Raw genomic sequence first — 14,656 nt, forward strand, 5'->3', positions numbered from 1 at the left:
ACCTTAGACAGGAGAGAAGGTTCATCTGGATAGAAGGGCCAAAGAACACAGGGCACATGTGCAGGTAGGTGAGATTACTTCCATTATTTAGGGCAGCAGGAAGGTAGGTTTGCTTCAAGTGAGTAAATTGGAAACCTGAGGTGAGGGAGGGTGAACGAACCAGGGTAATGTAAGACTGCTAAGGAGCACTCATGGCCCACTTGAAGTTAGTGGTGATGAACTGAAAGTAGGAAATCAGTAGGAAATCCAGTTACACTGTGATGTAACTCCAGTTACACTAGTGTAAAGGCACAGGAGATGGAGGGTTGGATTTAACTAGAATTGAGGTCCAATAAGGCAAGAGAGGAAGAGAGCTGCAAGTGTAGGCAAGGGAGTTATTGCAAGGAAGGAAGATGGTATTTAAAATCAGAAAATAGGACCAAACGGGTAATGACAGTAAAAAAACAATATGACATATACAATGGAGTATTACTCAGCAATCAAAAAGAATGAAATCTTGCCATTTGCAACTACATGGATGGAACTAGAGGGTATTATGCTAAGCAAAATTAGTCAGAGAAAGACAAATATCATATGACTTCACTCATACAAGGACTTTAAGATACAAAACAGATGAACATATGGGAAGCAAAAATAATAAAATAATAAAAACAGGGAGGGGGACAAAACAGAAGAGACTTTTTTTAATTTAAAAAAAAATTTTTAATATTTATTTATTTTCGAGACAGAGACAGAGCATGAATGGGGGAGGGGCAGAAAGAGAGGGAGACACAGAATCTGAAGCAGGCTCCAGGCTCTGAGCTGTCAGCACAGAGCCCAACACGGGGCTCGAACCCACGGACCATGAGATCATGACCTGAGCTGAAGTCAGACATTCAACTGACTGAGCCACCCAGGCGCCCCAAGAGACTCTTAAATATGAAGAACAAACAGAGGGTTACTGGAGGGGTTGTGGGAGGGGGGATGGGCTAAATGGGTAAGGGGCATTAAGGAATCTACTCCTGCAATCACTGTTGCACTGTATGCTAACTTGGAGGTAAATTAAAATAAATAAATAAATACAATGCAAAAAAAACGAACAAACAAAAAAACCAATATGATAAACTGGAGCCCAAGTAGAGATGAACCATAGGAGTCAGAATACAAGCAACCCAGAAACAGAGGTTGGAGTCTGAGAATAGGATCCTTCAAACTGAGATCAGTAAAGGGTTGGAATGACCAAGTTTAAGGTATAGTCATTAGAAAGAAAACTCCTAAAAGCTTCCAAAGAGAAAACATGGGTATAAAAAATCAGGATGGCAACACTGAAATTAAGAGTCAGTAGAATAAGGCCTTCAAAATTCAGAGTAAAATTATTTTCCAACCTAGAAATCTATTACAACCAAACTTTCAATCGAGTGTGAGGGTAGGGGAGACATTTGCAAACATGTAAGTTCTCAAAGAACAATTCCCTCTCCGTCTCCCCATGGAACTGGAAATACTGCACCAACCAAAGTAATAAAGAATAATAATAAAGGCATAAAATCCAGGTAACCAGAAATCTAACAAAGAGAGGGAAATGAAATTCCCAGGAGAAGGGCGAAGAGAAAACTGGAATCCCAGCTACAGTGGACCTAGAAGGGCACTGATCCAGCCTGAACCTAGAGAACAAAGGAGCTAAAGAGGATAATTTCAAAAAATACATAAACCGATAAGACGATCTTATGATGGGAGAGGGAGAACCAAGTACACAGAAAACTAAGCAAACCAAAAAACAAGAGGCAGTTATCATTTCAAGAAAAACAAAAATTTGTATGAGAACGGAAATGTACGTTTACACCACTTTGGCTCATCTATCATTAGTATTTATACAATCACAATAATGTCAACACTGATTAATGATTTAACAAAAAACTGAATTACTATTTGGATACAGGACAGGATAATATGTGAATGCTAGTTACATGCTAAAAATGTGCTGACATACCAGCTAAAAACTGCTAATATCCAGGGGCATCTAGGTGGCTCAGTCAAGCTTCCAACTTCAGCTCAGGCCATGACTTCAGGGTTCATGAGTTTGAGCCCCGCATCGAGCTCTCTGCTGTCAGCCTAGAGCCTGCTTTGGATCCTCTGTCCCCACTCTCTACCCTTCCCCTGCTCACATGTGTGTTCTCTCACTCTCTCAGAAATAAGCACTTCAAATTGTTTTTATCCAGAAATTAGAATACACGCCTATTATCCAGAAATATGGAATTAACTACTGGTAAAAAGCTAAAAAAAATTTAATATTATTATGGAATGAGGAAAAAAACAGAGAACTATAATTTCTCATTATGCATATTGTGGGGTACTTGATTTTGCATAGTATGTACAAGTACTTTTTAAACATTATTTCTAATGTTTGGTTTTTGAAAGAGAGAGACAGAGTGCAAGCAGAGGAGGAGCAGAGAGAGAGGGAGACACAGAACCCAAAGCAAACTCCAGGCTCTGAGTTGTCTGCACGGAACCTGATGCCAGGCTCGAACTTATGAACCATGAGATCATGACCTGAGCCGAAGTCGGATGCTCAACCAACCAAGCCACCCAGGTGCCCTTGTACAAGTACTTTTATTAAAATACACATAGTAGGAAAAATTTTCAAAGAGCAAAACCAGATATGACCAAATTACCTACTTTTAAGAAGGTAACTAGTGGTCAAGTGGAGAGTGGCCTAGAGGGAAAGATTGGGCCAGAAGGAAGAGTACAGACACTCACAAGGAATCTAAACCTGAAGCTAAGAAAGGCTCAAAGTAAAGCAGGAACAATAAGAGAGAAGGAAAAGCAATGCCCAGATTCAAGACACTTGAAAGGTAAAAATAAAAGAATTCAATCAGATAACCCTATAGATACCATTCTGCAAGAATGTAGAATGCAAGTGGACCAGCGGTGTGATGGGGGAACTATGGTTCCCATTTTGTATATGTACACAGGATATTAAGAAAGGCACATCTTTAGACAAGTGAAATGTCTCCAGTTCAGAAGTAAAAACAAAGCAGAGACACATCTTGAGGGCAAAATATAACAGCACCTAGAACTTCAGAAGCAGCATTTCAAACAAAGAAATGACTGGTTTATTACAGTTCATTCTTATTCATTACTAGCTCTCTTAAGAACTTTCACTAGGCAATCAATTCTTTTTCTAATTTAAAAACAAGATAAACCTATCTAGCAAATCTGAAAAGTTTATAGAAACAAGAAAACACAGGGGCACTTGGGTGGCTCAGTCAGTTAAGCATTTGACTCTTAATTTCAGTTTAAGTCATGATCTCATGGTCATGAGATCCAGCCCTCCTCAGGCTCTGTGCTGAGTGTGGACCCTGCTTGGGATCTCTCTCTCTGCCCCTCCCCAGCACTCTCTCAAAATAAACAAACATTAAAAAAACAGAAGAAGAAAGAAAAAACACTCTCTTCAGCCCAGGAGATTTTACTTATATTTCTTCCTAGTTTTCTTTTAATTTTACACAGTTGCTTACACTATGTGCCACTTTCCTGTTTAAAAGTATATACTCTCCTATGATTCTAAACATCATTTTCACTATCACTATGTATAATAAATTATAAATTATTTATTTAGAATTATCCATAATAAATTATCCATGGTAATAAATTATCCATAATTTACTTCAAGCATAACCTTAATGGTGGCATTTTGGTTGATGCTAACTTTGAAAACTTATTACTACTGAAACTTATCACTATTGAAAACTTATCACTATTGAAAACTTATTCAAGTATTGGGCATGAAGTGTCCATGCTTCTAATCATTTAAGGCTGAGTTCTAGAGATGAATTAATTTCACCTGTGCTAATGCACACTCCCACTATAATAAAAACCAAAATGACAACTCACTGTATCCTTACCAATACTGAATGGTCTCATTTATAAATATATTTAGTAGATGAAAAATGATCTAACTACTTTTTATTTTAATTGTATTTCTTGGATTACATAAGGCTAAATTTTAAAAATATGATGGCAATTTATTACCTTCCTCCAAGAGTAAGTTGTTTATTTTACTGCCCATTTATTCATCTGGGCTTCACTGTTATGCTTTATTTGAATGAGAGCCTAATAAAGAAATATTTGGTTATTTTTGTTATCCAGATTTTTCTAAAAAATTTTTTATCAGCTTTTTCCTATTAGTCTTTTCCTTTACAATTTCTCCCATTTGTAAGTCCTTCATCCAGAGGATATGCAGAATTTCAATTATATTTATATTACAAAAAATTTATTTTCATTTATTTTAAAGTTTTCTATTTATTTTGAAAGAGAGAGAGCACAGGGAAGGGACAGAGAGAGGTAGAAAGAGAATCCCAAGCAGGCTCCACACCAGCAGCACAGAGCCCAATGTAGGGCTCAAACTCCCTAACTGCGAGATCATGACCTGAGCTAAAATCAAGAGTTGGACGCTTAACTGACTGAGCCACCCAGCTGCCCCATTTTCATTTATTTTAAAACAAATTTATCCAGGCACATAATAAAAATTCCAACAGCACAAAAAAGTATATATCCCAATCCTCAAGATTCCAGTTATCTTGGAGTGCCTGGGTGGCTCAGTCGGTTAAGTGTCCGACTTTGCCTCAGATCGTGATCTCACAGTTCGTGGGTTTGAGCCCCACGTTGGGTTCCATGCTAATAGCGTGGAGCCTACTTGGGATTCTGTCTCCATCCCTTCCTCACTTGCGTTCTCTCTCTCCCTCTCAAAATAAACTTAAATAAAATCTTCCAATTATCTTATTTATGAAGATAAATACCTCCCATTTAAAAAAAAAGAAAAGAAAATGGTAGTAACCTACTACATACTTTTCTACACCTGACTTATTTTACTTTATTTTGGAGACCTAATCTTACTTGTATACATAAACCTACCTCCTTTGTAAAGGGGGCACAATACCCAACTGTATGAAGGTAGCATCACTTAATGAGTCTCCTGTTGATGGACATTAAGATAGTTTCTAGACCTTAGTTACTACAAACAAAACTACAATTAATGTCCTTGCATACAAGTCTTTGTGCACAGCACAGATCTATTTGTAGAATTCTTAAAAGTGAAACTGCGGAGATAAGTCATACACATTTTAACTTATATTAATATTACTAATTGTTCTTTAAAACAGTTGTGTGAATTTATGATACCATAAAAACATATGAGTCTTGCTTACACTGGAAACCTGAGTCCTTACTAACAAATGTGGAGGGCATGCTAAACTTAGAAAATCATCATTTTACAGTGAAGATTAAACCAAGCAAGTATTGATGGATGCTAAATCTAGGGGATAGGTTTTAATGAGCAGGATATTTCCATGATCTTAAAGAGCTTCCCTACAGATTGCTTATTATATGCCAGGCTAAAAACTAACCATACAGTAATCACAAAACACCTTGGAACAAAATAACATCACCACTGAGGGGGCCGATGGACACTGTATGCCTCAGCTGTGGCACCAGAAGGAAGACACAATATTACTTTTGTTGTATTCCAGCCAGGATTGCTTAATCTGAATGTAATCATGAGGAAAAACACACAAATCCTAAGTGAGGAACATTCCATGAAAAAAGGCAAACCAGGAGAGGCCTGTGTTCTCCAAAATTATCCACGGTATGGAGACAAAAAAAAAGGCTGAGGAACTTCTGTGGATTAAAGAGACTAAAAAGATAGGCAACCAAATGCAGGACATGATCCTAGACTGGAACCCGTAGTATAGGGTAAAAATGCAAAGAAGGACAATGCTGGGTCACCTGACAGGAACAGAATATAGAGAAGGGACTGTTATTACAGATTCACTGAAGTTGATAACTGTGCTGTAGCTGTGTATGAAAGTGCTTCTTTCTTAGGAGATGCACACTGACAGATGTTTGGAGGGAGAACTTCAAAATGTATGCAACTTAGTCTCCCAACGGTTCGGGGAAAAAAATACATAAACATGTATATTCATACACAACAGAAACTGAAGAAGTAATTCAATTGGAACAATTCATTAATAGCAGCTGAATCAAGGTGAGAGATATATGGTGTTCTTTCTGTGGTTACTATAACTTCTGATAATTTGAAATTATTTCCAAATAAAAAGGTTTTCTTAAAAAAAGATTAAAAAGAGAGAAATGATGACTGTTCATCTCTCTCTCACACACACAGCACGAGAGTACCTGTTTCTCACCCTCATCGACATAGTATAAGAAATTTCTAATCTTTGCCAATAATGGGTAAAAAAAGGCACCTCAGTTTTAATCTACATTTCTCTTATGTATCTTTTCTCATGTTTAAAGGCCATTTTATTTTCTGTAAACTATTTTCTGACTTTTAACAACTTTTTACATTTAAAATATTTCATTGATCTGCAATTTATTTTGATGTTGTTATAGACTGAATGTTTGTGTCCCTCCAAAATTCCTGTTAAGTCCTAACACCCAATGTGATGGTACCTGGTGGTGGGGCACCTTCTGAGAGATGATCAGGCCATGAGAGTAGAGCCCTATGAATGGGACCAGTGCCCTTGTAAAAGAGATCCCAGAGATCTCCCTTACACTTTCTGCCATGTGAGGACACAGTGAAAAGATGGCCAACTATGAACCAGTAGTCAGGCCTTCACCAGACACTGAAGCCGCTGGTGCCTTGATTGTGGACTTCTTAGCCTCCAGAAATATGAGAGATAAACTTCTGTTGTTACAACAACCCAAAAGATTAAGGCAGATATAAAATGATGATAAGTTAATTCTCAAGGGTGCTAACCAACTGTCTGAGTACTATTTGCTAAATGAATCCTTTCTCTGCCCTAGGACTAGGATTTTTGATGTCCTTTTGGGCATACGTTGAGAATGTAAGTATTTAATAATTTGTGTATCTCTTCTCATTAACTTAATCTTTTTAAAATTTTCACTCAAATGTGTAAGATATTCCATAATGATACCCACAGCAATTAAAATAGGTAGTTAAGTAACAAATAAGTGTATAAAAGTAGGCGGTATTTCATAGACAACTCACAAGCCATATATTTAAATGTGATATTAGCTATATATTTAATTATTCTCACATATATAAATTTAGAAAAGCTATACATTGTATACACTGAACCACTGTAGGAGACTAAAATATTTATTTTGGATTAGTAATAGTGTTAAAAAGAAACATAAGTTTCAACAAAAGAAAGAATTAAAAAAATAATTACTTATCAATAATTTTAAATACTATCACATTTCTCCATAAAATTTCTCATAAGGAGAAAAAAAATCTTTCTATGTCTAAAACTTAAAACACTTCCTAAGGGCAAGGTACTTAGCATAAACTGGAAGAAAATATTTATATCCTGAAATATTTTTCATACCTTTGTTTTCCTTAGCTCCCTATTATCCAAAAACTGAAAGTACAACACTTCTGTGTTATAATTTTTAAGAGACTTGAGGCTGTGTCTTCATAGTCTTTGTGAATCCCCATAATATTCAGAGCAAAGTACTCTCTCAGCACATAATGGATACTCAACGAATGGTACCAACAGAACGAACATACACTAAGATGAAAGTTTTTTCTTAGAACTGGATCATTTCAGTCAATGTATCTGTAAACAGCATAGCATCACTTTTAAAAACTGTTTTTAACTACATGTATCAATAAAAACATGTATCATATAATCATTTAAATACATCACAATAAATAAAGTGGTCAATGAGTTTCAGGAATTCTTATATTACAGAATCTTACCTCTTCAAAAACAGCAGCTTTATTTACTTTTTCCCTTGCAATGTCACAGATTTTCAGAATTCCCAGAGCAAAAGCTTTCATGGCAGGATCTTCTATAAAGTCTGGATTATGAATGTAAAGGCACGTGAATACTGTCTGTGCCAAGGAATGGCCTTCTAGCCAGGTTATCTATAAAGAAGTAAAAGAATGTGTATGTTTAAGATGACACAGAGGGTCTGCAAAGTCTAAACAGATCTGACAGTCAAGGGCTAGAAAGCCACAGACCCAAATAAATATATAATTAACCACAGGATTTCAAAGATGATTAAAAGGAAGCTAAGAAAAGACAGAAGAATTACAATTCACTTTCACTGACTAAAGTCTTTCAAAAATCATACACCGTAAATATGATTAGCTATCTAAGGGAAACATTCTTATACAGAATTCAGTGTGCAATATATTTGGAGACTAATGGAATTAGAATGCCACCTTACATAGAATCTAAAAGCAATCAATTCCACAGTGGAGTCAATAAAAATCCATTAAGTAGGGAATTCACAATTTTAGAACTAACCAGGTGCTTAGCCACTCCTTTAACTCTCCTTTTTCATCCTCACTACTATTAACTTAGTCAAGAGCATCACACCTCCCCTAGATTACTCCAAGAAACTGCACAATGGTTTTCCTACCTCTCTTCTCTAATTCAATTCTCCCAACCAGAGGGAACTTTCTAGGAAGTCACAGTTTTTAGATTAACCAAGTGTACTCTTACCAAACAGCAAAAACAAGTATCCATTATTCCTATCAATTCAGGCAAGGTGAGGTCTTTAATTTTAATGGTGCCATCCTAAAAGAGGAGAAATATGACATATGAGAAGTTTTTATAAAAGTTATAGTTTCTATGTCCAGTAGCATTTTGGCCTCCAAGAATTAAATACTTAAAAAATAATAATTCTAGAACTATATCATCATCTGATAAAAACTAAAATGCCAAATTAACTCTGTATTCTTGAAATATATCTTAAATAGATCTTCAATACAAAAAAATCAAAGCCTCTTAATTTGAAAAGAATAAAGGCCTTTATAAACAAAAAGTTAAACAAGTATTTAAAAACACAGTTCAAATTAGTTTTAAGCATTAATAAATATGAATCATTTTAACGGATCAAAAGTACTTAGAAAAGTAAACATTTTTAAAAACCCTTCCCTTGGGGTGCCTGGGTGGCTCAGTTGGTTGAGCATCCGACTTTAGCTCAGGTCATGGTCTCACGGTTCACGCGTTCAAGCCCCACATTGGGCTCTGTACAGACAGCTCAGAGCGTGGAGCCTGCTTCGGACTATGTGTCTCCCTCTCTCTCTGCCCCTCCCCGACTTGTGCTCGCTCTCTCTCTCAAAAATAAAAATAAAAAAAAATTTTTAAAAACCCTTCAAGGTGATTAATTTTACTACTTGTAAATTTTATTTAAATATCCATTTATTTAGCAAATCTTTCTTCGTAAAATATGCAAAATTAAACTCTGTGGCAACTGTGAATGAATTTCTAAGTCAATCCTCACAGAATGAATTTCAAATTCACAACCACAAGCATTCTGCTTAGTGTGTTAATATATAAAACTTAATGGCTTAACCAACTACCCTGGTATTTGAATATATACTGAAATGCTTTAAAAATTAGTAAACACACACACAAATTTAGTGCCAGCTTGTAATGAAGACCTTTGAACACTTTACAGACTTCAAAAAAAAAGATAACTAAAGCTTGTAACTAAGTTTTGTTTATGTACCTGAGATGCTTGTAAAAAAAATTGTATTTTAATATGCCAAGTTTGATGGGCACTGTTTTAACATGTGGAATAACAAATGATAAAACAAAAAGCACAATGGTATTTACCTTGATAGCTTGTTCAAAATTGAGAACTTTTCGATTAACTTGGTTTCCAATCATGCCAGCATCCATCTTGGGATCCATCATTTCAATGGCAGACATGGCTTCAAAAAGACCAAATCTGCAAACAAAAAAATTGACCCCACAAATTGTTTTGAACCAGTAAGTTTACCCAGGTTCCCTCAATGATATAATAATTATAGTACTTTAAATATATAGTGTTCTATATATTTAGTCTTCCCAATTTGCTAACACTTCTATTTCAATTAAATAATTTCCCTCTGGGGCACCTGGGTGGCTCAGTCAGTTAAATGTCCAGCTCAGGTCATAATCTCAGGGTCGTGAGATTGAGCCCCACTGTCAGGCTCTACACTGGACATGGAGCCTGATTAGGATTCTCTCTCTTCCTCTACCCACTTCTGGCTTATGCATGTATGTAACTCTCTCGCAAAAAAAAAAGAAAAAAAAATTTTTAAATTAAAAAATTAAATAATCTTATTTTAACATAAAAATTCTATGTAGTGGTCATATTATTTGCATACACTGTGCAGGTGAAAAAACAAAAGTTGTTTTTTGTGTTTCCTTTAAAAAGGTTGCACATTAGAAATTTTGGAAAAAAGATCAACTGATCTATAATGGATTTCACTTTGCCTTCTTTAAATGGTTTTCTCTACTTAATATTTAGAAAGTTGTATTGGAATAATCATTACCAAATGTAATTTTTGATTTATTTTCTTTATATCTTGAATAATAGGAATAATGCAGCACATTACCATCTACAATGCCCGAAGTTCTGGCAGTAACATAATGAAAAATAATCCAGGAGTCGTGTTAACTTGTATCTGGTATTTATGGCTTATTAGCCATATAAACAGATAGTTGTGGTGCACTGTGGACTGGTTAGTGAGTATATCATTAACAGATATGCCTTAAAAAATGGGACAGGAACAAGAAAAGCTTAAAAGAAAGTCTGATAGGTGATCAAGCTACTGACTTCACATTTTGCTTAGTCTAAGCTATTAGACTACCAGGAAAATAAAGACATTACCTTGTTACAATACATCATTTCCTTTTAGAAAAGCAGCAAGACATTAAAACCAGCTTTAAGGAGACAAACTCTTCCCTTCAATCCCTCAAATCTCTCAATGCTTCAAGATAATCTGACAAGATGAGTATGTTATTATTGAAAACAACTCTAAACTATGCTAATCAAAACCCAAATAGTATTTTTCAAAGAGCTTGCCAAGCCAAAACAGAAAATATGCAAAAATGGAAGAGAATTCTTTCAACAAAAACAGTATTCACCAAATATCAAAGATACTATAAGACATAATAATTACAAACATTCTGGAACACACAGATCAATAGAAAACAGTCTAAACCCACATTTCTGTAGGAATTCTATATGATAAAGACAGAATTTCAAAGTAATGAAAAATAGTGGATTAATCAATAAATACTGCTGAAACAAGTGGCTAACCATCTGGAAAATGTGAAATCTTTGATTCACACAATTTTAAAAAGTAAACCCAGGCAGATTTAAGTTCTATACCTAAAACAAGCAAACAAACAAAAGATTTCAATAATTTTTGAATTTCTGAACAAAAAAAAGATTTTCAATAATTTCAAAAAACTATAAAAGGAGAAGCTGATGTATGCAATTGTGTAAATATTTTAAATTTATATGCAATGATAATAAACCATAGTTAAAACACCATAATTATCTAGAAAGGGTATTTTTAATATAGGTAATTTTTAAAAAGTTGTTATCCAGAATACAACTGACTCATACAACAAATAAGGCAACTAGTCCAAAGAAAAAGAGGCAAAGGACAGGGGCGCCTGGCTGGCTCAGTCAGTGGAGCATCCAACTTCGGCTCAGGTCATGATCTCACAGCTTGTGAGTTCAAGCCTCGCGTCGGGCTCTGTGCTGAGAGCTCAGAGCCTGGAGTCTGCTTCGGATTCTGTGTCTCCCTCTCTCTCTACTCCTAACCAACTCACATTCTGTCTCTCTCTCAAAAATAAACAGACACTTAAAAAAAAAAATTAAAAAAAAAAGAGGCAAAGGACATGAATGGACAATTCACAAAAGAAAAAAGTGTATATTTATAATAAAAGTGAAAAGCTGCTCAAATTCAAATGTAATCAGGCAATGCAAAACAAAACAATGAGGAATTGCTTTGGCCACTCAGAAAGCTTAAAAAATATACCTAGTTTACTCTCATATACTGTTGGTGGGAGACTGATACAGACTTTTTTTTAGTAAAGTTTGGCTGAACCTATTAAAATCCAGTCATTTGATTTCTAGGCTTCCATCCTAAAATATATTTGCACATGCATACAAAGAGGTTTGTATAAATTAAATGTCTTCAATTTTCCCATGTTACTAATCCCATGTTCCCATGTTGCAATCTAAATGTCCATCAATAGGGATACTGCAGAATAAATTATGGTATAGTCACTGTAAAATACAAAGCAACAGTTAAAATGAACGAGGTATAGCTTATATACTAACATGAAAAGATCTCCGAGATACACTGAATGGGAAAAGAATTTTCAAAATAATACATACTGTAGACAGGAATTTATAATCAACTATTTTTACAGATTTTATTCATATATATATTTTATAGGTCCAAAAGGACATGCAACAATCTCATAATAGTGATGATATCTGAGCAAAGAGTAAGCATGGGGGACGTGGGGGCAGTACAATGGGAAATTTTTGCTTCATTTCTAATGTTTGAATTTGTTTAAAACAAAGTATCCATTACTTACAAGAGAACAAAAACAAGTTTTTAATGGCACAATTAAAACCCTAGACCAGTGAGGGGCGCCTGGGTGGCGCAGTCGGTTAAGCGTCCGACTTCAGCCAGGTCACGATCTCGCGGTCCGTGAGTTCGAGCCCCGCATCAGGCTCTGGGCTGATGGCTCGGAGCCTGGAGCCTGTTTCCGATTCTGTGTCTCCCTCTCTCTCTGCCCCTCCCCCATTCATGCTCTGTCTCTCTCTGTCCCAAAAATAAATAAAAAAACGTTGAAAAAAAAACCCAAAAAACCCTAGACCAGTGAAGTACTTGCCTAATTAGTAAACGCTCTACAGAAATTATAGCAGCATTAAATTAGGATTTCTCCATTCATTCAACAAATGCTGAGCACCTAATATATGCTAGACGCAGTTCTAGGTTCAAGTGAACAAAACAAATTTGCCTGCCGAGATTCCAGAGAAAGAAACAAACAGTAAAGATAAAAAGTTACATATATGTTAGAAGATTGTATAGTAGGGAGAAAATACAAGACAGCTAAGGGAGAGATAAATTACAAGAATATAACTTTAACAGGTGTTCAGGGGAGGCTGCTGACAATCATGTTTCCTGGGCTGAGCCTAAAACCTTGGGGAAATGAAGACCACTTGGTCCCTCTTCAGCTGTCTTCTCTCAAATCTTGTTCCACAGTGAGGAGTCACACTCTTTCCTGCATTTGTTTGTGGTATGGTTTCGTTTATCTTTCCTAGAACTGCCTGCAGCACCAACAGGATGACCCAGAGTGGTTCTTAGTGTGGTCGATCCCTGGATCAGCACATCAACCTCACCTGGGAACTTGTTGGAACTTCAACTTCTGCGGGGTCCCACACCAGCCCTAAAGAAGGAACTCTGGGGGGTTGGGCCCAGCAATGTGTGTTTTAAAAACCCCTTGATGTCTTCTCTGATTCACATTAGTTTGAGAAAAATTAAATTTCAGGATCTACTCCTGCTCCTCAAATGTCCCATCTTGGCCATTAACTGATTTAACATTTCACATTCCTAATTTTGAAATTGAGCCTGGCCATAGTAGTACGGGAATTGAGGTTACCTGCGGGAGTACAAATAAAATCAAGCATCTCCCTTTTTTCGCCTTTCCCAGGATTCTCTCATCCAGCCATTAAATCATTCATCGTTGGTCATCAACCAGCCTATCACAGATAACACAAAATCTGTATCTTTTCCTCAAGAAATTCCATATCCTATACATCTAACTCTTAAAGAAAGGACCATAAATCATAGTTTTACCAGGTACAACCATTTCATACCATAACTAAGGTCAGCTGCCCCAAAACAGCTCACCAAGATTAAAAATAGATTTCTAATTCATTTTATTTTTACAGCTTTGAAATGTAGTATTACCCAGGCCTCAAGGAATACTATTGCACACACACAAAAAACCCAGAAATATTAAACTACGCTATTTCAAATACTTACAGCTTATCATGAAGCAGTTCTCCCAACTTTAATTCTAAAAGAAACAAACAGAAAAATCCTTTGAATAACACCATCTTTATATTTAAATTTTAATTCTAAGAAAAAAAAAAGAAACAAAACAGTTTTGTTTGAAAATGGGCTTTCATTACTTTAAGCTTCATTTTCTAAGAAATTATTTCTACTCCATTACTAACATAATGCCTTCTACACGATGAATATTTAATCCCTATAAATTGAACTTTTAATAATTAGCAAGCAACCCACCACAGGCCACAAAAATCCAATCAGAATTACCAACCTCATTTTAAAATATCACCAGTAAATTTCCCCCAACTATGCTTTTTCACAGAACTGACTGCTGTTTTTTAACTTTCTTAAACCACTTTTTTTTTTTTAACGTTTATTTATTTTTGAGACAGAGAGAGACAGAGCATGAACGGGGGAGGGTCACAGAGAGAGGGAGACACAGAATCTGAAACAGGCTCCAGGCTCTGAGCTGTCAGCACAGAGCCCGACACGGGGCTCGAACTCACGGACCGTGAGATCATGACCTGAGCCGAAGCCGGCCGCTTAACTGACTGAGCCACCCAGGTGCCCCTACCACTTTTAAGTTGTTTCTTAAATCGCTTGGGGTCATAATCTAACCTTTTTTTGTCCCAGGAACAGTGTCAAAGCTACTTTTTAAAGTTACATTTTATTTAGGGGCACTTCAGTCGGTTGAGCGTCTGACTTCAGCTCATGTCATGATCTCACGTTCGTTAATTAAGCCCCACATCGGGCTCATGCTGTCAGCCTGTCAGCGCAGAGCCTGCTTCAGATCCTCTGTCCCTCTCTCTTTGTCCC

At 36.1% G+C, this 14,656-nt stretch overlaps 1 protein-coding gene across 4 annotated transcripts in view; it reads right to left on the bottom strand.

The window, feature by feature from the left end:
- NAA35 (N-alpha-acetyltransferase 35, NatC auxiliary subunit) overlaps positions 1 to 14,656 on the bottom strand; it is a 101,075-nt gene that overhangs the window by 74,903 nt on the left and 11,516 nt on the right. For all 4 annotated transcript variants that reach the window (XM_027048158.2, XM_027048159.2, XM_027048160.2 and 1 more), the window contains exons 3-6: positions 13,814 to 13,847; positions 9,585 to 9,699; positions 8,466 to 8,540; positions 7,715 to 7,882 (exon numbers count right to left, since the gene is read on the bottom strand). In XM_027048158.2, the coding sequence (XP_026903959.1) occupies positions 7,715 to 7,882; positions 8,466 to 8,540; positions 9,585 to 9,699; positions 13,814 to 13,847 (392 nt within the window). The remainder of the gene's footprint in view (positions 1 to 7,714; positions 7,883 to 8,465; positions 8,541 to 9,584; positions 9,700 to 13,813; positions 13,848 to 14,656) is intronic.

This window comes from Acinonyx jubatus, chromosome D4, assembly GCF_027475565.1.
Source record: "Acinonyx jubatus isolate Ajub_Pintada_27869175 chromosome D4, VMU_Ajub_asm_v1.0, whole genome shotgun sequence".
Classification (NCBI taxonomy): Eukaryota; Metazoa; Chordata; class Mammalia; order Carnivora; family Felidae; genus Acinonyx; species Acinonyx jubatus.